General features: G+C 54.8%; 2 protein-coding genes across 7 annotated transcripts in view; one reads left to right on the forward strand and one right to left on the reverse strand.

Moving 5' to 3' along the window:
- The first annotated feature begins 13,659 nt into the window (after positions 1-13,659).
- Positions 13,660-16,771, forward strand: LPXN (leupaxin). The gene is made up of 9 exons (XM_050898133.1): positions 13,660-13,672; positions 14,544-14,632; positions 14,811-14,881; positions 15,241-15,346; positions 15,423-15,578; positions 15,670-15,843; positions 15,913-15,994; positions 16,271-16,419; positions 16,505-16,771. Exons 1-9 carry the CDS (start codon positions 13,660-13,662, stop codon positions 16,769-16,771), a joined length of 1,107 nt encoding a protein of 368 aa, XP_050754090.1.
- Positions 16,772-19,214: 2,443 nt separating this feature from the next.
- CTNND1 (catenin delta 1) overlaps positions 19,215-25,300 on the reverse strand; it is a 31,381-nt gene continuing 25,295 nt past the window's right edge. For 3 of the 6 annotated variants that reach the window (XM_050896810.1, XM_050896811.1, XM_050896815.1), the window contains 11 exons: positions 24,894-24,911; positions 24,573-24,641; positions 22,986-23,113; positions 22,235-22,385; positions 21,778-21,970; positions 21,557-21,671; positions 20,892-20,979; positions 20,515-20,562; positions 20,311-20,408; positions 20,078-20,230; positions 19,215-19,880 (listed from right to left, as the gene is read on the reverse strand). In XM_050896810.1, coding sequence (XP_050752767.1) covers positions 19,869-19,880; positions 20,078-20,230; positions 20,311-20,408; positions 20,515-20,562; positions 20,892-20,979; positions 21,557-21,671; positions 21,778-21,970; positions 22,235-22,385; positions 22,986-23,113; positions 24,573-24,641; positions 24,894-24,911 — 1,073 coding nt within the window. In that variant the 3' untranslated portion in view covers positions 19,215-19,868. The remainder of the gene's footprint in view (positions 19,881-20,077; positions 20,231-20,310; positions 20,409-20,514; positions 20,563-20,891; positions 20,980-21,556; positions 21,672-21,777; positions 21,971-22,234; positions 22,386-22,985; positions 23,114-24,572; positions 24,642-24,893; positions 24,912-25,300) is intronic. The other 3 variants (XM_050896812.1, XM_050896814.1, XM_050896813.1) reach the window with 3 other exon arrangements.

Raw genomic sequence — 25,300 nt, forward strand, 5'->3', positions numbered from 1 at the left:
ACTTCCGCCCCTGGAGCACTGCACGCAGGGTTACCAAACCACTGAAAGCATCTCTATCTCAGAATCCATATCATATTTTTCTACATATACTAGCGTTGTCACGAACTGAAACAAAAGGGATAAATACCAAAGTTTGTCCACTGTCTCCCAGACCAGGAGATAAACTCACCCTTACGAGTCTCAATTCCTCCCTATATGATAAATCTACTTTGCAGGCAGGACACTCACAGGAAGCCACGAAGACTGGCACTCACATTCCCATGCTTTGTTTCTTGCTTCACCCACAGCCGCATCACTCCCCAGCCCCACAGCATTTTCTTTATAGGAGACTGTTCCAAGAACAGGGTGCTTACTGCTTCGTTTTTACATCACTGGATGCAGCAAGCGTTAAGAGCGTGTCTGGGTAACTGACAGCAAGCCAACAAAGGCCTGAGCAGTAAACACACATATCGCACAGCCGACACCTCCCTGACCTTCTTTCCAAGCACTGAAGGAAAAGAAAGGCCCAGGCACACATCAATTAGTCATTGCAAAGAGCAGAAAGGGAAAGTCCAAACCAACTGCATTTACTTCCTGAAGAAGTAGTAGTAGTTCCTTCATCACAGGACTTGCATGATCATGCTGTGCCTGTCCACCACTCTCCTTCTACCCCTGTTCCACTAATAATTTGTGGATGCAGTTGCTCCGTATTTTGGGAAAGATAAGCAGGTAGCCAGAGAACGGAGACCCGAATTACCATTCCTCGCAGGAAGAGCGCACCGAAGTAACGCTAGTACAGATGCCATTTTGCAAAGTCGTCAGCCTGCTGGGAGATACCGTTGTCCTCAGGTTTCACTGGGGACAAAGAATGGAAACCCTCTGGAAGCAGAGCTTCTTGCTTCTGCTGCTTACAGCACAACTTGTAGACTTGGCATAAACCAGCCTTTTATAACTGGTGCATTGCTATGCACCAGTCCTGCTATACTGGCAGCTCGAAAACCGACTCAATTACTCTCAGAACTGGGAGTTGTTTGGTACTCCACATCTACTTTTATCAGCCACACTTGTTCAGATGTTCAGGAACCCCCTTTCAGCCTGCAGCTTGGAGGTAAGCTTGTTGCAATAATAGATTCCTCTCTTTTTTTGACATCACAACAGTAACAAATACCCATGCCACTTTATCTATCCTTGATGTATAGAAAAATGAAACTTTCAACTGTTACAAATTAACAGTTTGTTGATTACTAACAAGAAATTTTCTAAACTTTAATTTATAAAGCATTTGAATCTTACTAACCCTGCAAAGTAGACACTTTCAGAAAATACCCATGTACAATTAAGTGAAAGGAAAATAAACTGTGAATTATTAAGTTACAAAATAACTATTATGAAAATAAATGCACCACAACACGTATACATCTCCGACTGAGACTTAGATTTAACATAGTAACCATACAACAGATAAGGCACTGAACATATAATTTAATAATGGCACAGACAAAAATGAAACTCAGGAAAAAAATGCTATTGTAAACCTCGATCCAAATGTTTCCCGCCCGCCAAAGAGCTGTGAAATTGTACATATGGGACACAGGAAAATCCTTGTAGGAGTCAAAGTAGGTTTGGGCAATCTGAGTTATTCAAATTCGACACATTTTTATAAGGCTTGATTTTAAGTAATGACATTTCTCTCTCAAAACACTGACAAAGTCTTAAGGGAAAGCAGTCATTACCAAAGAAGCATGAAGCTTCAAGAATACAAATAATGAGGTATAATGAGAGTTATCTATGCTACAAAACCATTTTGTACAACTAGGGTCTTAAAGTTTTCCATCTTTTTTTAATCTGTGGAACCTTACAGTTTTTCTAGCAGTTAAAAGTGGACTGCTACAGAGCAAGCTTGTATTTCCCACTCATTTCCTTTCACACTCCCTGACCTCCTCTCTCCCCTGAGCCTTCAAATCGCAGCTTGAAAGCCACCGTGGTGGGAGAACGGCTGCAACACCAGCCACCCACAAAGTGCATTACAGTAGCCTCATATGGAAAGACCAGGGAAAAAAAAAAAACCAAACATATCATGGAACAAATCACCAAGACAGTTCTCCACGTGTGAATATCTAACAAAAGTATTCCACACATGACTCCGTTTCTAACGCACAGTTTCTATAACCGTGTACTGAAGAAGTATGTAAATATTGCTGGCATCATCCTCTAGCCCACGCTGTGCAAAAAAACTTTGATTTGAGAACGGACTTCCAAGGAGGTGACTCTCCATGCACATGGCACTACATCTCTTTTGATCACAGCTTTAAGTAAATAAAGGCTTCATGTGGCCCTGTTTTACCTCTCCAACAAACTTTTCTTTCCACCTTTTAACAGCACTACTACTACACAGCTGTGTACCTACGTGCACTTAAAGCATTACATTGGATCTCGTTCTTATCATTGCAAAAAAGCATCGATACCAATGTAAAGTTGCAAGACGAAAACATGCAAGAAAAATAACTTGCATAAACAAGGGTTCACATCGAGTACATTTCAGCTGTGTGACACAAGCACAGCAACATTAGACACGGAGATTCAGTAATCTGAGTGTTCATTCATGGCATGTTATATTTGTACAAATGCTTCCAACCCCACCCTCTTTCTTCTTACTGCAGGAAAAAAGTAATCTTCTTGCAACTTACAGCTCTAAAATCTCAAAGACAACGCACATATGTTTTGGGAACACAGTAAGGCAGGGGCTCTACCACTAAGCACAAACCTGGCATGTTTATATTCAGCCACTACTCCGACACTCCCTCCAGAATAGCTACTCAGCCCATTTTTTTCAACTGTAATTGATTGAAAGATTTCATTCAAACTCTTAAAAGTGGCTACTAAACAGTGAATGGTAAAATCTTATAAAAAGGTGGATAGAGTCAGAAACTGGTTTGGGTGCAAAATTAAATCGGAGAAGCAGGTCTTGTTTGACTGCTAACATGACTTTAAGAGTCACAGTAAGCACTGAATTTTCAATCCAGTGATGGAAGGACGGACATGAAGTGTATTCATTAAATCTATATTCCAATATTAAAATTATTTAGGCCTAACTAAAATGAAAATTATTTCCACAAGAATATACAGCGTCATGGGAAGTCAAATGTGAATTATACTACACAGTCTGACTCTAGCTACATGAATTCATTTATAAGTGAGATTAAATGTTCTACTCATGTAACTAATATTTCTACAGAAACACATTAGGGAAATATTGCAATTGCATGACTAAGCAGACAAGATAGGAAATACAATCGCTACAGCTGACTTTGCAACTGCCTTCGTGCACACTAGTGTGGTAACAATCACACGCTAATTGTGACACAACACACACCTTCGACTTTAACCTTCTTGTAATCTTGCCGTCAGACCTTTGTGCCTGCGCTCCCAAGCTGACAAGCAGAAAAGCCCTCTGATCCCATGGCGCTATACAGAAGAACGTAAAACTTGGCGAGCCACTTCCACTGTTATAGCGTCTCGGTTATAATCAATAGCACAAATTTAGCCATGATCGCGCCCATCACCTCTAAGCTTTCTTTACCAACAGCAACACTGGTGATTTTACTTCAAAATACAATCCCAAACATAAGGCAACAGAACTTACTGAACACAACTTTGGTGCAGCAAGTTTTTCATTTGTCCGATAGATACACAGGATGTGTCATCAGGTATACCTCACTTCCACAGGCCATTTGCCCTGTATACAGAGGCTAACAGTTATGGCTGAGCTCATGCAATTTAATACTCTAAACTGGATTTAGTATTTTATAGTAAAGGATATTAGTATAACGCAAATCACCATGCAGAATTAAATTCCACATCAGAACTCACGCCAGTAAATGCTAGCAACTAAATTCAAAGCCTTCACCAGCACCACTCAGCAGTTTTTCTGGATTTCTTCCTCAACCCAGCTCCATCCAGGGGTGAAACGACAAATGCTATTTTACCTTCCAGAATTACAGAGGACTCCTAGCTACCAAAAATCCTGCCGTGCAAGGAAAGCTGCAGTTTGCTTACACCTGATTAGGCTTCTTCAAACATTTTATGCTAAAGGCCAAAAAAGGGGGAGTGGGAGGGAAGCTTCTCTCCTGCATACTGCGTGATCTGTCTGAGGAAGACACTTTATTCAGTCTGTTTCCATGTCTTTCCCAATAAGCACAAGCGTGCAGCAAGGACTTCATCCAGTGCGCAGCTGGGACACAGAAGTGCAGCTTTCTGACTTCTGCATTTTTAAAGACTAAAAAACGAACAAGAAAGAAACAAACAAAAAAATCACTACGACAGATTTCCTTTGGACTAGAAGTAGTCATCACTTCTCAATGCCAATTTCCATGCAAATGTTCATGCCATCCATTTTGGCTGCAAGTCTACTCATAAAAAAGAGCCCAAGAAATTTAATACATACTTTTTCCACTCTCACATTCAAGGACAGCTGAATCTCTCAGAGCCCAAAGTTAAAGTCTAAAATTGCTAGAGTGCAGAGAGCCACCAAACCTGGGAAATTTCAGACTGACATTTGCCATTTCCAAGCGTGTCCCAAGAAACTGGGGTAAAAATGGGACTATTCTGCCTGTTTTCCACCACTACCACATACACATTTCTGCTTAATGGTATCCAAAATACTGAGAATCACCATTAAAATGCGGTGTTAACACTATACGCGTAATAAGTAACACCACCATGCCTTTTTTTTTTACACATTTCAGCAACTTTGCTTTGACCTAAAAGGCTGAAGCTCTTACAATATTCTGCCTCCCCTTTACACAGTAAGAGGTAAATGCACGCAAGTGAGTTTGTGCTAAACACACATCAGTTAATTCTGCTTTGGTCTGCAAAAATACACCTTGCCAACTAGAACTGTGATGGATTTCAACACCCAAATGGAATAAAGCTATAGACTTGTACGAATAAAGTTAAAGAGTTATAGAATTACAAGAATAAAGGCAGCCTTCAAGACACAAATGCCTGCAAACAAGAACTGAACAGCTTCAGCAGAAAGGTGAATTCATTTGCACAGGTGTATGACCCTCTTTCCTCACTATTTCATTCTGTGACAATTCTCTAGTGCCAGATCACAACTGACACTACACAAAGCCTTTTACTTGGAACTCTTTCAGCAGTCATCATTGGGTAAGGAGAAAAGCCCTCTAACATTTTTTTTTTTGTATGAGAAGCTGTTAAATAGATGCACAGAGTTCACATAGTTTGCACTGGAAGAACAAAAGTTCTGCTCCTGGTTGCAGCTCCCCACAGTTGGGCCTTTCTTGATTAGACCCATTAAGCTACCCTCTCCCCTTCAAAACTTTTCTCTTTCATCCCTGAAGACATAAACATAAAAAATTCACCATCCACTAAAGCTAGAAAAGGACAAGGGTAAATATTTGAATACTCTGATTTCCACGTATCTTTCACATGTCTCTTGAGGACCTACACCTGTATTTGTGACAGTTTTTAAGACTAAAAAACAAACAAACAAACAAAATCACCAAGGCAGATTTCCTTTGGACTAGAACTAGTCATCACTTCTCAGTGCCAATTTCCATGCAAATGTTCATGCCATCCATTGGCATGATGCGAACCCAGGTTTTGCCAGCTACTCGGGACCACTGTGTAACAAGAGCTGTCAAACTGCGGTGCAGTGTGGTCTCAGCTTCTGATAGTGAAACAATACCCTAGTGGTTATTTGGAAGAATAAGTTTTTGCACGCTGGGCACGCGCAAACATCAGCAGCAGCTTATCGCACTTCCACAATCTTGAGAGAGACCTTGGAAAGAAACTGCGTGTCATCAAGCAACAAAACATTCTTTAAAAGGAAGATCCAACAGATGTTTGGCTACCTTCGTGGGAAAGCCCTGACTTTCTGGATGGAATACAACAGTAGGAGTAACTCAGCTCTTACCTTTACCAGCTGCTTTATCTGTGCACCTGAAAAAATACAAAAGGCAAGCATAAGAGACAGCTTCTATGGCACAGCGGCAGAAGCAAGAAACTGAATGATGTGGAGAATGAGCCCTAATTCCCAACTGTGGACAGACCCATTGCCTTCTTCTCAAATCGCCGGTTTCAACCCCCTATACCAACACGGATTATTTCATCCGGAGAAAGCTTAGGTGAACCATAATAATACATCAGCAAAAGCCTAGTCTTGCCCACAATAGTTATGTCTAAATCAGACAGTCTTTGTCATTAGAGCAAGGCAGATCAGCTAAATTACCAAATGCTCCAAGCACACATGTGCACGTGGCTAGTTTCCTACTCCAGAAATAAAGCAGCAGTGGGATGCAGTCATCTCCTCACGGGAAAATAAGTCTCGCCACCTCCTTCACCGAGACTTTTGACATACGGAGCCAAAACAAGCTGGGGACCGAGGAGCACCGAGGAAGGCAGCAGCTATCCCCGAGGACGCTGCGCAGCAGGCGGCTCGCACAAGGAGGCACTTACGGTTTCGCTTACAACCGAAGGCACGCCTGCTGCAATAGGCAGGGCGGCCGAGGGCAGGCAGCACTCGGGACACTGCCTTTCCTGGGAAGGGACCGGTGGGGCCGGCCACGGGCCGGCCTCAGCTCGGCCCGGAACAAAGAGGCGGAGGCGCGGGGCACCCCGCGGCTGGAGGCGGGCCCCGGGGCCTAGGCGCCACTCGAGCGGGACTGGGGAGAGGCCACCCGGCCGGGGCCGCCCGCCAGCCCCCCACCCCCGGCCCCGACCCCGCGGAGGGCGGGGGCCAAGCCGGCGCCGCAGGGCACTCACCCGGCCCGGGGGCCTTCTTGGCCGCGGGCGGCGTCTCGGCGGCGGGCTGCTCGGCGGCGGGCCGGGCCCCGGGGCTGCTCCGCCGACGCCGGGGATACTCGGCCTTACGGCGGCGGGAGGCGGCGGCGGCGGCTCCCCCCGCGGCCGAGGCGGCGGCGGCGGCCGCGGCCCGGCCCCGCTCCCGGCCGCCCCTCAGCACCCGGCTGCCGCCGGACTCCTCCCCCTGCTCGGCGGCGGGCGGCGGCGGCGGACGGCGGCGGCCCGAGGACGGCGGCCTCTCTGCCGCCGCCGGCGGGCCCTGGGCGGGTGGCTGCTCCTGGGCGCCCCCCGGCTGCTCGGTGCCCGCCGGCATCGGGGCGGCGAGCGGCGGGGCCGCGGCGGCTGCTGCGCGCTCCTCCCTCCCGCCCGCCAAACCTTCCCCCCGCCCGCCTCAGCCGCGCCCAATCACCGCCCGCCGCCCACCTTCACGCGGGGCCGCGAGGCGACCCGCCTCCTCCCCGCGCCCGCCAATCCGCGGGCGGGAGGCGAGGGATGGCCCCGCCCCCGGCCCCGCCTCCCCCTGCCCGCGGCCCTCCCGCCTTTCTCCGCCGCTCGCGCGCCGCCCGGCCAATGGACGGCCCCGGCGCCGGCGGGGCCCGTCCCCCCGCTGCCGCGCGGCCAACCAGCGGGCCGCTCCCCGCGCGCCCCGGGCGTGCGCCACGCCGCGCAGGCGCCGCTGGGGCCGCCGCGCTCGCTCTCCCGCTCCCCCCCCGGCCGGCCCCGCCGCGGCGCCCACCCGAGCGCGGCCCCTTCGGCTACCGCTCCGCCGGCCCGCCGCCCGGCTCGCCCGTCCGCCGCGCGGCCGCCGCCCGGCCCTCGGCACTGCCGGGCTCCCTACCGCCGCCGCTGCCTGCGCCCCTCCGGCTGCCCCCGGGTCCCCTCGCCCTGCGGGCGAGGCCTGGCAGGGGAAGCCGCTCGCCCCCCGCCCCGCGCGGCCGCTCCCTGCCGCGGGGCTGCGGCGCCGCTCGCGGTTCCGGCGAGGCCTGGCGGCGGGGCCTGCTTTTGGCTGTCGCTTCTCCTTTAAGAAAAAAAAAAAAAAAACGCCCCGTCGGGCGGCGGGTGAAAGTCGGTGACAAAATGGCGGCCGGCGCAAAGGGGGCGTGGTTTGCGGCGCCCGCTCCGCCCACTTCCGTCCGGCCTCCGCGCATGCGCGCTGCCTGCCGGGAGATGTAGTTCCCGCAGGCGGCGGGACGGGCGCGGCCTGGCCGGAAGCGGCCGCGAGGCACGCTGGGAGCCGCGGTCCCCGCCTGCTCCTCCGGGCCGGGCCTGCGGAGCCGCCCTCCCCGCGGATGGCCCGATGGCGGCGGGCGGGCCTGCCCAGGGGCCCAAGCAGTGCCCCTGCGGCCGCGGGACCTCGGTGTCGGATGAGCACGACCGTCGCGTCCTCTGCCTGGGAGCGGGCCACGACCCGCAGGGCGGCCGGCATGGCCGCCGACGCTGCCCGCCGACGCTGGGAGCACCTCCGCGGCCTGCTGCAGGCCCGGCCCGGCGGTGGCGCTGACCCGCACCCTGAGCGGGTGAGCTGCGGGGCAGCGAAGGGGAAGTCCACCGAGCGCCGGCATGAGCTCGCCTTCCCTGCCGGTAGCCGGGGCTCCGTCCCAGCACTACAGCTGGCCACCCCGCTGTGCCTTCCAGCAGAGCCCGGGAGGGCGGCTCTGCTGCAGGACCCGCTGCTGTCAGCTCCAAAAACTCAGTTACCTCCCCAAAGCAAATCTTTCACAGTACCTGACAACACACGCTCCCCGCAGAAGAAGCACTGTCATGTAAGAGCCAAACAGACCCCAAAAGCTTCAAGGCCACGAACACTGAAGCCACCACCTTCAAGCAGTTTTGTGCCCCAGTCTCCACTCCATCCCTTCCGCCCTGTGTCAGGACCAGAACTGCAATCTGGGGATTCCCGGTGGCTGGGTATGCTCTCAGACCTGGCCAGATCCATCCTCCTAATTGCAGTTCTTGAAAAGATTGGCTAAACTGGTTGGATTTAATTTAATTCCATTCCAGGAGTCAACAGGGAGTCTCATTGATCGGTATCTGGATCAAAAGCCCTCCTGCGACAGAGTTGCCATGCCCTTGCATCCCATCTTGGGCAAGCTGGTAAAGAAAGTATGGCAGACACCCCACACTGTTCCTCCAGCGTCAAAGGAAATTGGGAGAAAATGCATCCTCCCTGAGGATGCAGTCGGTTACGTCTCTCAGCCTGCACATGAGAGTGTGGTAGTCAAGGCAGCAATGGCGAGGGAGAAGGTGGGCCAGGAGCATGGTACTGCGCCCCAAAACCCTGAACTGCAACGCCTGGATTCATTTGGCCAGAGGGTTTACCAGTCAGCAGCTGCAGCCCTTCATGTCGTGGACTATCAAGTCTACATGGCCAGAGGGCAAGTTGAGCTCTGGGAGAAGGTTTCTGCACTAGCAAAACAGCTTCCACAGGACCAGCGTCAGGCCTTCCAGGCCGTCATTCTCGAGGGCACAGACCTGGCCAGGCATCGGGTCCGAGCCGCCTTTGACGCAGGGCGTACGGTGGCGAGAGCCGCTGCCTCGGGGGTGGATGCATGGCGGTCTGCTGGGCTGCAAGCCTCCAGCTTCCACGAGGAGGTCCAAACAAAAGCTCGAGAACTTAACCCCACACAGGGGAGAATCTCTTTGGGGAACGGGTGGAAGCTACTTTACAAAGAGCCAAAGAGAGGCAGGCCACGCTACGCTTCCTGAGGTCGGTGTACTGCCCCTCAGCCCCCCGCAGCAGGGTTGGGAAGGGGAAAGCTCCTCTACATAAGCCAGCTTTCACGTCCACTGTTTGTTTCAAGGGTGTAGTGCCCTTCTGGGAAGGGTGCCCCACCACAGTAGCACAACAAGGTGCTCTTCATCCCCTCTCTACAGACAGCAAAAATAAAAGGGAATTCAAAGAGCCTGAGGCATTTAGCTGGTAAATCACGTTTGGTAAACTGATACCCATCAGTGAGATGACTCAGTCTGCCTTTTATTTCCTCCCACTTTTGAGTTTCAAGTCTTAAGCTTTATTATGTATGACTAGAAAACAAAAGCGTGTCCAAATCTCCATTCCTCGGTTCCTGAGAGTGCTCTAATAAACCATCTCATTGCAGAGAACGGCATACGGTCTGATTCGTCTTGGCAAAGACACCGGGCCATGGGGTGGAGGAGTACATCCTAACATGAAAGTTAAAGAACCAGAAAAGTTCAAGATACTTGCACAGGGATTCCTTCTGTCCCTTCCAGACCAAGGCAAGAGGCTGCTGATTCAGCCTCCTGCAGAAGCCGTGGCAGTGTGCTTTCTCAGCAGCAGCATTTTTTAAAGGCGATGTACAAACCTTCTCTAGAGTTGGTTACCTGTTTGAGGCTCATTTTCAGCACAGAGGCAGTTCGGCTGGCTCTTGCTTTTTGCCAGTCCAATGTCAATCTGTTAGTTTTCTTTCAATTGAAATGTTTCTCTCTCTTTGCAAGAAGGAAATCTCAGCAAGAATTTAAGTAATGTCTGCTACTGCTGTTTGTATTCTAAGTGGCTGAAAATATTCTTTCCCTCCCCAAGGACTTGTCTAGCTGGAAAACTGATTGACATCACTTTCCAAACTAACTGTTCTGCTGCAGTTAACCCATACTCTCTGCTATGAAATGACTTTGCATTTATTCTTAAATAAAATCAATTTTCTTTCAAACTAGAGGGTCTCGATGTGGGAAGTTATTCTCAAGTTGTTGTCGTGATTGATTTCTCCTTTGTAGGCAAGGCATGGTGTCGCTTAATTCATGTTAAAATAGGTTGGCTAAACCATTGCATGGAAATACAGCTCAGATCAGGACACAGCTCAGCCCTTTGCATCTGTGGGGCTTGTGTTTTATAATGGGAAATTTTATAATACGAAGTTACAGCTCCAGATACTTGTTTACACTAGAGGGGGAGAGTAAATCACTGAGAAGTCTAAAAATAACCCGAAACCTTCCACAGACAGGAAGGTTCTGTTATTTGCAGAAAGGGAAGTGTCTGATGCAATGATCCTGTCTCAAAGTAGCCATAAGGGAGCGATACAAGCAGTGCCTCCTCTTGTCTTTTGGGTAGCTCTCGGTATTGCTTGTCCTGAAACGTATCACGGGACTCACAGTTTAGCATCCCACGTGGCTTTTCCTGAGATGGTGCTGTGCTGGATGTCCCTACTGTGAGCAGATAACAAAAGCGCTGTCACCAACGTGGAGTGTCAGTAATAAGTGAACCTCGGCGTGCCAGCTTGCTACAAAGGGGTTTAATACAACCCTGTTCCACCCTGACGGTGCAGATGGGATCAGCAATGTGCGAGAACGGGTGGCTGAGACCGTGTCAGCTTGACCTGTGCAGCAAGCGTTCATTCCTCAGCTGTGCAGGATGCTGCAGCTCCCACTGCGCAGGAGTTTAGTGGACCCATGGAGAGGACGGACTTGAAAGGAGCAGGCTCAGCCCAGCCGTCAACAGAGCCTGCGGGTGCCCGTGAGGATGTTCACAGGTCCCGACTGCAGACCCTCTCCCAGGTGCCGACGGATGGCTGCATCCTGCTGGTCTGCTGCCACAGAGACCCACTTGCTTTTATTTGGCCTTGAGGTGAACCTCACCTTCCCCAGGATTAGTAAGACTTCTGAAGCAGCCACATCTTGTGTTTCTAGGCCATTTTGTGGCAAATCACACATCTGCGGGCAGTGCAGTGCTTGATTGCAACCCTTTCTTTGAGGATCTCCTGAAAGCTCTCCCGATGAGGCATAAAGCTGCCACGGTGAAGCTGCACACAGAGCTGGGGCTCCTCTCACCTGGCAATACTGGGGAAAAAATAAGGCTTATTTGGCTTTATCTGGAATGGGTTTTTTTTCTGAACAAGCCTCTTCCCTAGGGATGAAATAGAGGGTTGGCAGGAGAGAGGCAAAGCCAGAGAGTATGGGAGCGAGATCAAAGAGATATCCACGGTGTGGGAGGCGTGGCAGAGGTGAGACATTGCAAGAAGTGTCGCGCACCCACAGGAGAAGCAGCAGGGAGCCATGGGCTCTGGCTGCGTGGCTCATAACTTTTGCTCCCAAGGCTTTTATAGCATCCTTGAAACCCCCGGGTAGCCCAAACTCAGAAGGAGCCTAGCAAGGACGCAGTGAAGCTTGCAGGCTTGCTTGGGGCTGGTAGCCAAGGTGTCCGAGATGTTATCCATGCACCTACAAGGCGATGCCTCCTCCAAAAACCCAAGCAAGAGCACAAAGGACACGTCAAGCCACATGCAGCCTCCCCTGCACGTGCCGTCTAGGATTAATCACCACACGTGGCTCTAACGAGAGTGGGGCAGGGGCGTTGCGATGGGATGATAGACCAGCAAGGGGAGTGCACTGGCAGCAGCATGGGGGAAACCCCCTTCGCAGCAGGTTGGAAAACGAGCTCTGGGGGAGAAACTGGAGCCGGAGGGTTGTGGTGGGACAGGGGGAGCATCTTGGTGCCACGCTCCCCCGCCATGTCATCCCAGATGTCTACATCTCAGGTCTGGGGCATGTTTTGATTGCGGGCATCATTGCACTGCCATCTCCTGCTGTTCCCCTGTCCACTGGTGCAATGAATATGCCAGTTCTTTACCTCCCTCCGCTGCAGCAGCCTTTGCTTCATCCCCCCACCCCAGATTACTAACCAGTCCCTTGGAGCTGTTCCAACGTCCACTGGCTGCTCTCAGTGGTGCCAAAAGATTTCTCTGCTAAAAAGCCAAGCCGTAAATATCACTAGATCACCCTCACAGGAGCTGGGCATCGGTGGAGGCACCTGGGATAACGGCAATACCTGTGGGTCTGTCTTCCCAAATGGTCCCGAACAGTGAGGGACCTGTGCCTGCGTCCTGGGGACAGGCAGACTGCCACCTCACCCTGTGTCTCTGCCAGAAACACCTCCATTGCTCCTGCCTCAAGACACACATTCAAGTGCTCGTGGGCTTATCGCCTGAAATGGCTGCATGGGGTGCCCAGAGACTGAAGCAGTCTGGCTCAGGAGAAGCAGAAAAGTCCCAATAGTGGGTAAATCGCTCAAATTACCAGCAGAGATCACTGCTCCGGTCTGCTGCTGGGTGTCATGCCTGGCCAGCGGTGACGTGCTGAGCGGGTGTATCCTGATAACCTGTAGCATCAGGGCTGAGCTGTGCCCAGCAGCCACACGTGTGGCACCTCTGGGAAACTTTTAAGTGGCCAAAGCATTAACACAGGGAGAGTGTAGCACAGCCACCAGCTTCGGCAGTGCCACCGCCGCCTGCATTGCCACAGTGAGCCAAGTCCTGGTGCTCACACTGGCTCTAAATGACACAAAGGGATTTGCCGTTACCTGGAAATCCAAGATGAGGCTCCAAAAGGATCCCCCCAAAAGGCGAGGCTGTGTTGGAGCACGCCGGCACTGCGGGTCCTGTGCCTGCCTCCATCACACCGTCACAAATGCATTTCCACCCGGCGCAGGGATGCCGTCCCTTGTCACATGTGGCCGGTGGCTTCTGGAAAGGGCCTGGGTCTGCTGGACATATGCGCTCTGGCTTCCAACCGAGAAGCCCAAGGAGCTCGGATGTTTTCATGAGTCAGGAGCTCCCTGGACAACCTGCTGGCCACTTTCTTCCCCCTCCAGCCCCAGCTCGGGGCTGCTCTTGGCTTCCCTTGCCCCAGCCTCCACCACAGTTTTCTGCCTGCTGCCCATCACACGTGGTGCACAGCACGCAACCCACAAAGGAAAAACCCTGAGCGACAAACCCCAGCCCTGGGGCGGGGGGGGGAGGCGAGGCTGGAGAGCGGAACCGAAAGCCTGCACAGCCCAGCCTGCCAGCTCGCCGCCCTGCAGGCGCTGCCCCGGCCCCAGCCGCCGGGACCCCATGCCAAGGCAGGATGGAGGATTTAGGTAAGCTGGGCCCCACCGGAGCCAGTCCTGCACCCAGGCTGGGTGTGGGGTCGTGCCTTCGGTGGCTCGGGGGAGCCTTGTCCTTCCTCTACCTCAGGGTCAGGTGGAGATGCTGCAGAGGGGCCAGCAATGGAGCCGCACTCCCTGCCGTGCCTCCCCCCATCTCAGGGGACGAACGGGGCCCGGGTGGCCCAGCAAGCACTTGGCCGAAAATGGAGAGCGCTTGAAGGCAGGAAACGGGCTGCGGCAGCGATGCAATCCCGGCTGCACGCAATGGGGCCAAGCAGCCCGAGGGTGCGGCACAACATCCAAGGGTGCTGGGAATCATCCCTGGCCCGGGGTGGGGGAGACAGGGTCAGGGAAGCAGCCAGGCTGTGGGGGGGCATCCCCCCTGTTTACCGACGTGAGGGCAGCGAGATGCTGAGGGACGGCCAAGGTGGCGAGGTAAAAGCGGAAAGAAAGCGCTTTGCCCTCCGTGCAGGAAGCGCTGCTCTGGGTGCGCAGAAAGCACCGAGGTTTAGCTCTCCCGTGCCAGGGCTTGTGCTGGGATGAATTTAAGGGCTGGTGGATGTTTCTTCATAAGCCAGAGATGGTGCACGGGGGAAGCAGGACCCCTGTTGTCAGCGGTGCCCCATGCTTCAGGAAGGCTGCGCAGTGCAGCGGGCGCATTCTGCGTTGGGGATGGGTGTCCGGGTGAGGGTGCTCAGGGTGACCACAGCCCCTCGGGGCCCTGGCACCTGGCTGGCGGAAGCTGCTGTGATGCTACTTTTGCTCCTGAGATTTCAGGAGTGGCACAAGACCGTTTGGGGGGGCGCACAGGCAGGGAGGGCAGCCAGCGGCTGGGGTACCCGACCCAGGTCTCTCTGTGCAGATGCTTTGCTGGCAGAACTGGAGCAGAGCTCTCGCCCAGCCTCCAAGGACTGCATGGTGCAGGTGCCGAGCTCCTGCAAGCAGGATCCAGCCCCAGCCGGGCCCCCAGCCCCCCGTGGCCGTGAGCCGCTTGCCTCAGCAGCCCTGAAGGTAACACCTCAACACAGCGGGGCTGGTGGCTGAGACCCTGCTCAAGTTGTGATGGGGGGGTGGTGCTGGGCAGGCAGCGAAGGGTGCCAGGGGAGCATCCTGCGGGCTTGGCCGCAAGGGTTTGTCGTTCCAGGTGCAGCTGCCACCTCGGGCTCAGCCTCAGGGAGAGGCTTTGACGACAGTGTACAGGTAAAACATGGCCACGGGAGGGCAAAGCCATCAGGGGCTACCCTTTCCGTTGCTTGGACCTGTCCTCCGGGCTCACCTGGCCTCCTGCAGGTCCTTCCGCGAGCTGGGGTGGGGGGTTGTATCCTGCATCCCTGCAGCACTGCTGGGGTGAGGGCTGGGCTTCCAGCAGCCCCCTCCCTGCCACATGTGGCCGGCCACCCCCCCACCCCCGCCAGCTTGTCCCCAGGGAGGCCCCCTGTCCCCCGCTGTTGCCTGTGGGGAAAGGGCAGCGTCTCACGGGGGTGGAGGATTCTCAGTCCCAGGCGCCCTCCAGCCTCGGGGTGGAAGCCGTAGCATCCCTCACTCTCTGCTCTACCCAGCAGTCCCGTACCCGTCCCGCAGCCGCTGCTCCCCTCCGCCCCACCCACGGCGGCCACCCAGCAGCTGGACGAGCTCCTAGCTGACCTGGGCCACATGCAGAGCAAGGTGAGCCTTGTCCCTGGGGGAAAGGAGACTGGGGGCCTGGCCCTCACCCAGCCCTCACCATCCTCCTTCCTGGCAGCTAGCAACTGTGGGGCACGGAGCCGGGGTGCCAGCAGAGCCCTCGCCCTCGCTGGACAATATGCTGGGCAGCCTCACCCGGGACCTGCAGGAGCTGGGCATCACAGCCGCCCCCACCGGTGTCTGCACCGCCTGCCGCAAGCCCATCGCCGGCAAGGTGAGCCCCCACGCCTCCATCCTGGCGCTCCTCTCCCCTGGGCTGACAGCATCCCCCCGAGCTGCTCTCACTGCCTCTCACCTCCTTGCAGGTGCTCACAGCCCTGGGCAAAACCTGGCACCCCGAGCACTTCTCCTGTGCCTGCTGTGGGCAGGAGCTGGGCGGCCGGCCCTTCTTTGAGCGGGGCGGGCGGGCATACTGTGAGGAGGACTACCACCAGGCCTTCTCCCCCCGCTGCGCCTACTGTGCCGGCCCCATCCGTGAGGTAAGCCCCCCCGGCCTCCCATGCCACCCCCTGCCGCCACCGGCCGCCTCACCTTGCCTCTTCCTGCAGAAAGTCCTCACAGCCCTGGACCAGACCTGGCACCCCGAGCACTTCTTCTGTGCCTACTGCGGGAAGGTGTTCGGAGATGATGGTATATCCCAGGGGACAGGCGTGGGGGTCCTGCCCCCCCATTGCCCCCACTCCGGGTATCCCTCCCATAGCCCAGCCCTCGCACCTATTGCCCCCACCCCAGGTATCCCCCCCCCATAGCCCAGCCCTTGCACCCATTGCCCCGTCCGACATCCCCCCATGGTCTTTCCCTTGCCTGCCTTGCCTCCTATCCTGGGCACCCCCATGGCCGTGCCCCACTGCTCCCAACTGCGAGCCTTCCCCCAGGCGGGTGCCCATCCCAATGCCCTCCCCGCAGGTTTCCACGAGCGCGGTGGGAAGCCGTACTGCCGCCAGGACTTCCTGGCCATGTTTGCCCCGAAATGCCAGGGCTGCGAGCGCCCCGTGACGGACAATTACCTGTCGGCCCTGCAAGGCGTCTGGCACCCTGAGTGCTTTGTGTGCGCGGTGAGTGGGCGGCAGGCCGGCGGGGACGCAGGGGTGAGCGTGTCCCCGAGGCCGTGCCAGCCTTCCCTGTCTCCTTCCCCTGAAGGAGTGCCTGAGCGGCTTCGCCAGCGGCTCCTTCTTCGAGCTGGAGGGTCGGCCCTACTGTGAGCTGCACTTCCACCAGCGGCAGGGCAGCATCTGCCACGGCTGCAGCCGCCCCGTGACCGGCCGCTGCGTCACAGCCGCGGGGCGCAAGTACCACCCCGAGCACTTCATCTGCGCCTACTGCCTGGGCCAGCTGCACAAAGGCACCTTCCGCGAGCACGGCAACAAGATGTACTGCCAGGCCTGCCATGACAAGCTCTTCCTCTGAACCTCGGCCCCCCAGCCGCCCCCCAGCACACAGCCACCCTTCCTGCCTGGCTGGCTGTCCCTGGTATTGTCCCCACCATCAACATCCCTGGCACCTTCCCTGCTAGGCCAGGCACCCCTGGCATCATCCCTGCTGAGCTAAACATGCCTCATATTGTCCCCAGCATTGTCTCTGCCAAGCCAGACATCCCAGGCATCATTCCTTGTCCCCCTCCCCCCAAAACATTCCTGGCATTGTCCCTGCCAAGCCACACATCCTGGGCATTGTCCCCTCAACCCGAAGCAATAAAACACTTGGCCCTACCTTTGCTCTGCTCGATGGTGGCTTTGGGGAACACGGGTGCAAGGCAAGGTGGGAGGGCTAGAGCTCCCCATTGCCCACGGGTGCATTGGGTCCCCGTCTCCCAGGGTGCTGCAAGCCAGGGGTGACTCTGCCCCAGCTGCCTTTCCCCCATAACCTAGACGACAGCAGCCCCAGCCTCCCTGGGGGAGCAGTTCAAGCTCCAGCCGTGCTGCACCATGCAAGAAATCAGCACCACCCCAGCCCTGCCATCACTGCAGACCCGCATTCTGCTACCACAGGGCAAAAAGAGCTGCTCTGCACCCCCATGGAATCTTTCCAACAGCAACACAACTTCAGTAAAAAGCTGGTTTGAAGCAGAAGCCAGAAAACTGCTTCCAAAAAGGTATTTCCACAAATTTACAGAATTTCTTTCTGTATTTATTTTCACACGCATGAAAGCGAAGTGAGTTAACATGGTGTTTCAGTCTGGCTTTGGTATTCCCCAGGAAGGGATGAGCATGCTTACAGCCTAGCCATGCTCTGCAGGGGCAGCCCTTGCTCCAGAGGGCTCCCCCAGCCAGGTTTTTGGTTTTTTTTTTAAGGATACACTCAACACTAGAGAAATTATGGTATTTCTTCACTTGTGCAAAGTCTACCAGCCACCAGAGGAGAGGGAAAATTCAGGGAAAGGCTTCCCAGCAGGAAGCCCTGATGCTCTGGGGAGACAGAGGGCTCTCAGCTACCTCCTGAGCAGCCCCCAAGCACCCTTCAAAAATCGTTGGGAGCTCAGTACAAAGCAAAGTTTTGGTGCTTTTTATTTCTCCTCCAATCTTTTGCTAAAAAGAGGAGGAAATGTCACTCCAGCCCAAGCAAAGGTTTGTCACAAAGTGGCATCTTTCAGAGCCACACACAGACAAGCAACACTCAAGAGCACAGCCCTGCCCCTGGGAAAGACACTTGGTCCCAACTGCAGAGCTAAAACAGCAGCCTTAGGTGGAAGGCACACAGACACACTTTAAAAACTTTATTTATATAAAAAAATCATTTTGTTTCAAAAGCGTTACAAGAGTGTGCACAGGAATCAGACAAGGAACGGCTTTTTGCTCCCTGCTCCCCTCCTCCCTAGCCCTACTGCCCACCAGCGCAGAGGTGGCCCAGGAGAGCCAGGGCAGGGGAGGAGAGAAGGGGGAAGCTTTTTTTTTTTTGGTTCATTTGGAATCAAAAATTAAAAAAGGAATTAGTGTTTTACATATTTAAAGGAAAAGAGAAGAGTTAGACCCCAGAACAAAACCAAACTGAGCTGAGGTGGGGCTGGAGCCAGGGAAGGCTCAGCCAGAGCTGGGAGGTGCTTTCGGGCAGAGGAGCAGGCAGGAGGAAGGCACCAGTTCTGCCTGCTGCAGCCTCCCCACTCTCCACATGAGCCCATGCTTTGGGGAGAGCCCCAGGCCGGGGAGGGCTCCTGCTCCAGTTTGCAGCCTCCTACAGAGGCTTCCAGTTGCACAGGGAGCCTAAGGGCTCCCCAAAAGGTCACAGCACTTAGATGTGCCCCCCACCACCACAGCAGAGAGGAGGAAGAAGATGTTTATGTCCCAGCTCCTGTGGCAACCCAGTCTCCCCCAGACAGGATGCAGATGAGAGCCCTGCACCCCATCAGTGAGGGCAGGGGGGCTCGGATCCCCCCAAAACCAGGCTTCCAGCCCCACTGCAGAGAGTTAAGGCTCCCGGTGGGGAAGAGCTCAGCCCTGCCAGAAGTCCAGGAAACACCCCTTCCTCAGTGAAGAAGCCAGACAGTACGATTCAAAGAGCTATTTCACAGTGGCAAAAGAAAGGCACATGTCAAGAGAAAGTCAGAGGGGCACCGCCGCAGGCAGCTGGTGTGCAGGGCTGAGAGGGGGGATCCTGGCTCTACCCGCTTACAGCCCTGCCAGCGCCTGCTCCTCATGCCTGGCACACAGTGCACCCCAAGAAGCCTGCCTCTCCCCAAAAGCCCTGCCGCATCTCCTCCTTCCACAGGGACCCATCGCCTCCTGCCCCCCACACCGACCATCTTCCCCACATACGGATCCTTCTTCACACAGTCACCGGGTGGGGGCCAGCAGCCCCATCCAGACCCCTCCGCAGGATCCAGAGCCAGATCCCCCTCTTCCCATGCCCCCAAAGCCTCATCTAGAGCAAAGCAAGAGAAGTTATTGCTGTTTTTCCTTCCCCTCACCCCGCCATGACTCCAGCCCCCCTCACCCTGGTCCCACTGCCACCAGGGAGGGATGCTCCTGTTGTCCCCACAGCCCTGGCTGAAGAGTGATCCCGCACAAAAATATATCCTATAGGCAACAAAACAAACAAAAAAAACAAACCAAAAAAACCCCCACAAAAAAAAGGCGGCGAGTGAGGTCCCAGTCTCTGTCCCTGCAGACGTCTCCGAGCAAAAGGAAGGCGTGGGAGAGAAGGCAGTTCCTGGTCAAGGCAGAGATCTGGAGTCCTTTTGCAGCATCCACGCCGGTTGATCCGGCAGAGTCAGGCAGGAGGGTTTTACTCTCTGGAGGAAGGAGGTGGTGGAGGACGGGGAGGAAGAGTTATTGGTCGAGGTGTCCCAGAACAGGGAGGTGCAGCGGTCTAGAGGAGGCAGAGTGGCCCAGGCTGCCCCTGGGGGACCAGGCCCAGTCATTTGGCTGGCTAGTTGGCACAAACAGTCCAGCAAAAAATCCAAAAATAAGACAAGGTAAAAGTCGGTCCATTCCACCACGAAGAGTTATATATATATATTTATATATATAATATATTATCAACCCAAACTGAGTGGAGGTGGGGACGTCAGCTAGATCTTCTGCTGTGGAGAGAGAGGGAGAGATGTTAGCACGCCCAGAGAGCAAGCAAGCAGTGGAGGTGTGATCATGGCCTCGATGCATCAGGCAGCGATTGCAGGCAGCAGCGATCAGAGCAGAATTTGGCTGGCCAAAGCACCCCTAACAGCGCAGCAGGATCTGTCACCGCTGTTCAGATTGGGCAGGACGCTGCGGGACATACCGACACGGGGGAAAACACAGCAGCATCCTCCTCCGCTTCCTCTACCTCAGGCTGTGATTCCTGCCCCTCCTCCTGCTGCAGACGCACGGGGGTTAGTAGGGGCGATGGAGTGTGTGGGGGTGTTAGTTGTGGGAGCCCAGTTCTCCCCTCCTCCTGCAAGCCAGGACAGTGATGCGTCAATCTTCTGCACCCCAGTCCCGCTCACTCTTCCCTCATTAGGAAGAGCTGCTCACCATCAATGGCGCTGCCTTCACCGGCTCCATATCTCCGAGGTCACCAGATCGGTCCAGTGTCCTGCTGTGGTCCCTCTCATTGAGTGTGGAATAGTTGTCTGGAGCAGGAGAGGGGACAGTCAGTCACGTCACCTCCATGGGAGGCTCTGCCCCCTCTCAGCATACCAAGGAGGCAAGATGCCCCCATTCCAGTCCCTCTCCTACCTGATCCGATGTTGCTCATCTGGATCTCCTCCCGGGAGGATTTCTTGTCTACAAGCATGGGAGAGCAGCAGATCAGACACAGCCCCTGCAGCCACGAGCAGCAGAGGAACCACTGCCTACCCCAGCTAGAGGAGCCCAGACCCAGCTGCAGCCGCAGCACTGTTGACCTAAGGATGCTACAGGACCTACGTTAACTGCGTGCGGCATTTCTAGCCCTGGGAAGCCATCTAAAGCCCAAATTGATGGCCTTGTGTGAGCAGCTGTGGCTGCCAAGAAAGCCAGGGCTGAAGAGCAGGGAGGAGACAAAGGCCAGCTGTTCTGGGTACCCACAAGGTGGAAGGATGACAGGGGGACAGATGCTGAGGGAAGGCACGTACCTGGTTTTTGGTTCCTGTCGATGAGAGGCAAGGTGCTGTCATCAAACGAGTTGCCTCCCTGGGTCCGAGAGGCATTGCTCAGGTTCACCTGGAGCATCAGACAGTGACCACTCACACCCTGGCCCAGACATTCCCTCCCCATCAGCACATCCCACCCCTCCAGCCCCCAACACCAGGACAGACCCAGGAACCCTCCCACAGCCCTCGAGCAAGGGGCCTGAAGCAACCAGAGGGTGCTCCAGAGCCCACGGCTGCACCCACATTAGAGTGGAGGTGGCCTGCCTGGACTGGGTCAGGGCAGCACCCAGCCCTTAAGCAGCAAGGACAGTCCTAGCTTTTGGGAAAGAAATTAAGCCCTGGAGAACCTTGTTCTTCAGCACCGCCGCAGTGGCTTTTAGTGCTGCAAACTCTCCTGCCTGCAGATCCGCACGCTTACGTCTGGGACACAGGGCTTAAAGCTTTACAGAGTGTTTCTTCCTTAGTAGAGATTAGGCCATCCCCTGAGAAATGGCAGAGGGGACACCTTCAAGGGTCTCCAATCGCACCAGCAAGGTAAGAGCTGAAATCCAGTACTGCTGAGCTCCAGGAACACCCTTCTCCCTGCTGCGGGACCCTACCTGCTACCCCAGCCACAACAGGGCATCCCCATTCCCCCATCCCCATACCTGGAAATCTGACTTCTTCCAGCCTTCCTTCTCAAGGGGCTTCCGCAGCTCTTTATATCCCCAGACTGTCTGCAAGACGAGGGCAGCTGCTCGGACTTCTCTCTCTGAGCGGTTCCTAGAAAGAGGTGAAGGAAGAGATGTTTGGAAATACCCATGGCCTCGAGGAAGCTCCTGGAGAAGCCCCTCTCTGCCCCTTGCATTATCCTTCGAGCAGAGCCTACCCAGATTTGTTGATCAGCACCAACTTCTCAATCCCCTGCGTTTCCCGCAGCTTCTTGGCAGCCTCAAGGTTGTCTACAATTACTTCATTGATGGTGTTGAGGATTGACACCACTGTGTCCTCAGAGAGGTTTTTGGCTGGAGTCTGCTGGCCTCCAGGCAGGTTCTTCACGAGGTTGGGGATGGCATGTTTACCTGGGAAGGGAAAGAGCTGGGTGTAAGCAAGCAAGGAAGAGGACTGCAAGGAAAAAAATCCCTGTAGAAGGATCAGGGACAGGTGACCAATTTTGATGTCCCTCTCAGTGGAGCTCAGCACATGCTACTCGGAGATGAGCAATAGACAGACACTGGGCTGATGCCGTGCCCACACGCTTCCTCAGCTGCCAAGATCAGGGGGAAGTTCCTGCCTAACCCGGATGGATACGGAGAGCATGATGTCCTCTCCTCCGCAGCCCTCACCTATCAGCTCTTTGTTACGCAGGTCGACGGCCAGGTTGCGCAGGGCTCCGGACGCTGCTTTCACCACTCGCTCGCTGTCATGTGTCAGGAGGTCAGCGATGGCAGAGAGTCCCTTCTCCTGGCGCAGCGCCGAGCGGATGCACCGGCCGTACTGCAGGGGAGAGGCAGAGCACCAGTGTAACCGGGGCAGGCACAGTCTCTCCCTGCTCCTGGGGCTGGGGACACCACTGGGAGCCTTGCCACCCACCCTCATCTTGGGAACTGAGGGGCCTGGCTTCACCCACAGCGAGACAGACTGCAAAGGTCCCATTCCCGTCCCAAAGCCCTGCTGCAGGCCAGGCAAGCAAGATTTCCCAAATGGTCTTTCCATACACACCAAGAGAATGCAGGTCAAGAGGCTGCAGAGCAGCCCCAAACCTTCATCCCCTGCCCCCAGCCTACAGAAGGGAAGGAATGGCAGGGAGCCGGCTGCAGGCAGAGACACAGACAGGCAGCCCTTGAGAAGACACAGCTGGCAGGGAGCACAGAGCCTGTAACAGCACAGGAGAGACCTGGTCCACACTGGAACTGTGCTGCTGAACAGTATCTTCTTGGGCAGTGAGCCATGCACAAAGTGAACAGCCTGAAACAGCAGAGCCTTGGCCATCTACAGCTCTGCTGGTACCCCAAGGGTGATGCTCCCTGCTCCCCAGGGCCCCCTTCCCTGCAACACAGATGAACGTGGACGTGGCCAGCTCCACGAGGCACTCACCGTCCAACTGCCAGCACACAGGTTCTGAATGGCTCCTGCCGAAGCCTCTAGGATGGCTGGAGTCTTGCTTTCCTTTAGAAGGGAGATGTATATCCGGACCACTTCTGGCTGGAAGAGGAGCTCGTAGCCTGCCAGAAGAACACAGGTAGGAAGGACTTACTCAAGAGCTCTGCTAGCATCTGGCTAATTCAAAGGAGCACTGCTGGGCAGACAAGGCTGGAAGCTTTTACCCAGGCTCACTGCTCCCTGGAGGCTGGATCCTTGGTACAGAGGGGCCAGGCTGCCCCACAGTACCAGAAACCCCAGCTCCCAGCACCAGCCCTGATCAGGGATGCCATGGCTGCTGCCCACAGTCCCCGATGCACCACTGCAGCTCAGGAGAGGTTTGGGCTGAGCAGCAGCACTGCTGCCATCAGCAAGGAGACCTCAATTTCAGTACAACACCTGGCTGAGAAGTACCCAACCCAGGCAAGGGCACACGGTGGGGCAGAAAACTTGGCAGCAGGGCGCTGTGGTAGCAAAAGGCTCAGCAGGAGGAAGGGGAAACACCCCAAGCAAGTGGCTGCCAACACCACATTGAAAAGCTTGGGTTCAGCTCATCCTCAAAGACTGAAGGCATCAGGTCTCCAGCTCTCCACTGCCCTAGCAAGCAGGCAGGGATCAGGCCTTCAAGTATTAACTCTTTTCCATGGAAACGTATGCCCAGAAGTGACTTCTAAAGCAGCGGTGAGATTGCAGTTTACAGTTTCACGGCTGGGTTTTCCATCTTGTTCTCTGTCCTCCGCTGTGGTGAGGGATGTCCCCAGCCCCTAAAGACAGAGCAGGTGGCTTCTCGGGCTTCCACCAGAGATGGGTCCTGACTCTTCCCACAGCCCAGGTCAGCGTGAGGAGCCACCACGGCATATTTGAGCTGCTCACAAGTCAGGTCTGTCCTAAGTTTCCTTGTGACTCTTCTGGCTTGACTCTTCATACCCCTGGGAGCACCAGGGTCCTCCCAGGAACCACAGGGTGTTTTGAGGCAGAAGGAGCTGAACTCAAGCCCTGGGCTAATGCCCACTGCTTGGCCAGCCAGAGAGGGGCTGTGATTCACAGCCCTCTAGGCAGCAAGACGCTTGTCCCCAGAAGCTTCCTGGAATGACCCTTCCTCGTGCTCATGCCGGAGAATACTTTAGGGCAGCTTTTTTTTTGGCTTTAAAGCCTGCCTGTTATTCATGCCCAGGAGAGAAGAGCAGGCAAGAGGGTGATTGTGCTGAGAAGTCCGAGACCACCACAGAAGGCTCCAGGGCTGTGTCACCAATGCTGTCTCTCAGTCCCTGGGACAACACTTCCCTCTGCAGCCCCAGAAGCCTGTCTTGAGGCAGCGCTGACCTCCTCCAAGCAGAAACGTCCTCACAACTGTCTGTGGCAGAGCTAGTGTTTTAACAGGCATGTGGGCAACCAGAAACATACCTCCTCCAAAACAAACCTCTGCCCATTTGAGAGGCTTGCTTCAATGGGAAATCAACCTTACTCACTCCTCTCCTGGACTGCTTGTGGAAAAGTAGCCCTACACACCCAAGCCCTGCGCAAACACACCAAGGAACATACCTTTGGCTGGAGCTGTTCTTTTGGGAAAATCCACTGTATCGGCACCAGGGTCTTCTGGCAGCTTTTTACCTTCAAAGGGCAAGCAGAGAGGCATAAGACACCTCCTCTCCCCACCCATCTCTGCCCAACAGCTCTTTGCCACTTGCTACAAGAACAAACCCAGAGGTGAGCTGAAGCTGAGCTACCAGCACGTCCCACGAGGGGATGTCAAGGGCATTAGCCACACTGCAGGCAGTACGTGCCCAGCTGGGGGGGAACAAAGAGAGCTAGAGAAAGCACCCAATCAAACCACAGAAAAATTAAAACCAAGAGCGCACTCACCTTTGGAGAACCACTCGTCTATTGGCGAAGCGGAGAGAAGGACAGGAGAGAGGGGAGGCAGGAGGAGAGAAGTGCCGACAGCATCATGGGGCAGATCATTTGGCAAGAAAGCAAAAGGGAAGGGGAAGGGGCAACACAGGAGACAAGGGAAGGTGTGGAGTTAGTGGACATCTATCCATCACCATCCCACCACCACAGAAACCCACCATTAGCTTGTGTCAAATGCTTTGGGTAAGCCAAACAGTAGCTCCCAAAGTCAGGGAGGCATGGACCACCGCGTCTCCAGAGAAAGCTGCAGTTTAGCCTTCGCACAAGAGATGCCAGAGTAGGAGCACAGAGACCCCAGACCACCCTCAAGCTCCACTGTAGTAGATCTGTCTTTATTCCACCTCCCTCCATGCTGCTGC

The sequence above is a fragment of the Gymnogyps californianus genome, chromosome 5 (assembly GCF_018139145.2).
Source record: "Gymnogyps californianus isolate 813 chromosome 5, ASM1813914v2, whole genome shotgun sequence".
NCBI lineage: Eukaryota > Metazoa > Chordata > Aves > Accipitriformes > Cathartidae > Gymnogyps > Gymnogyps californianus.

Bases quoted from the DNA above. Each gene is read 5' to 3' on its own strand.
- LPXN (XM_050898133.1), top strand. The intron at 15,579-15,669 runs GTGAGCCCCCAC...ACCTCCTTGCAG, and splicing joins GCAAGCCCATCGCCGGCAAG to GTGCTCACAGCCCTGGGCAA. The intron at 15,995-16,270 runs GTATATCCCAGG...CCCTCCCCGCAG, and splicing joins GAAGGTGTTCGGAGATGATG to GTTTCCACGAGCGCGGTGGG.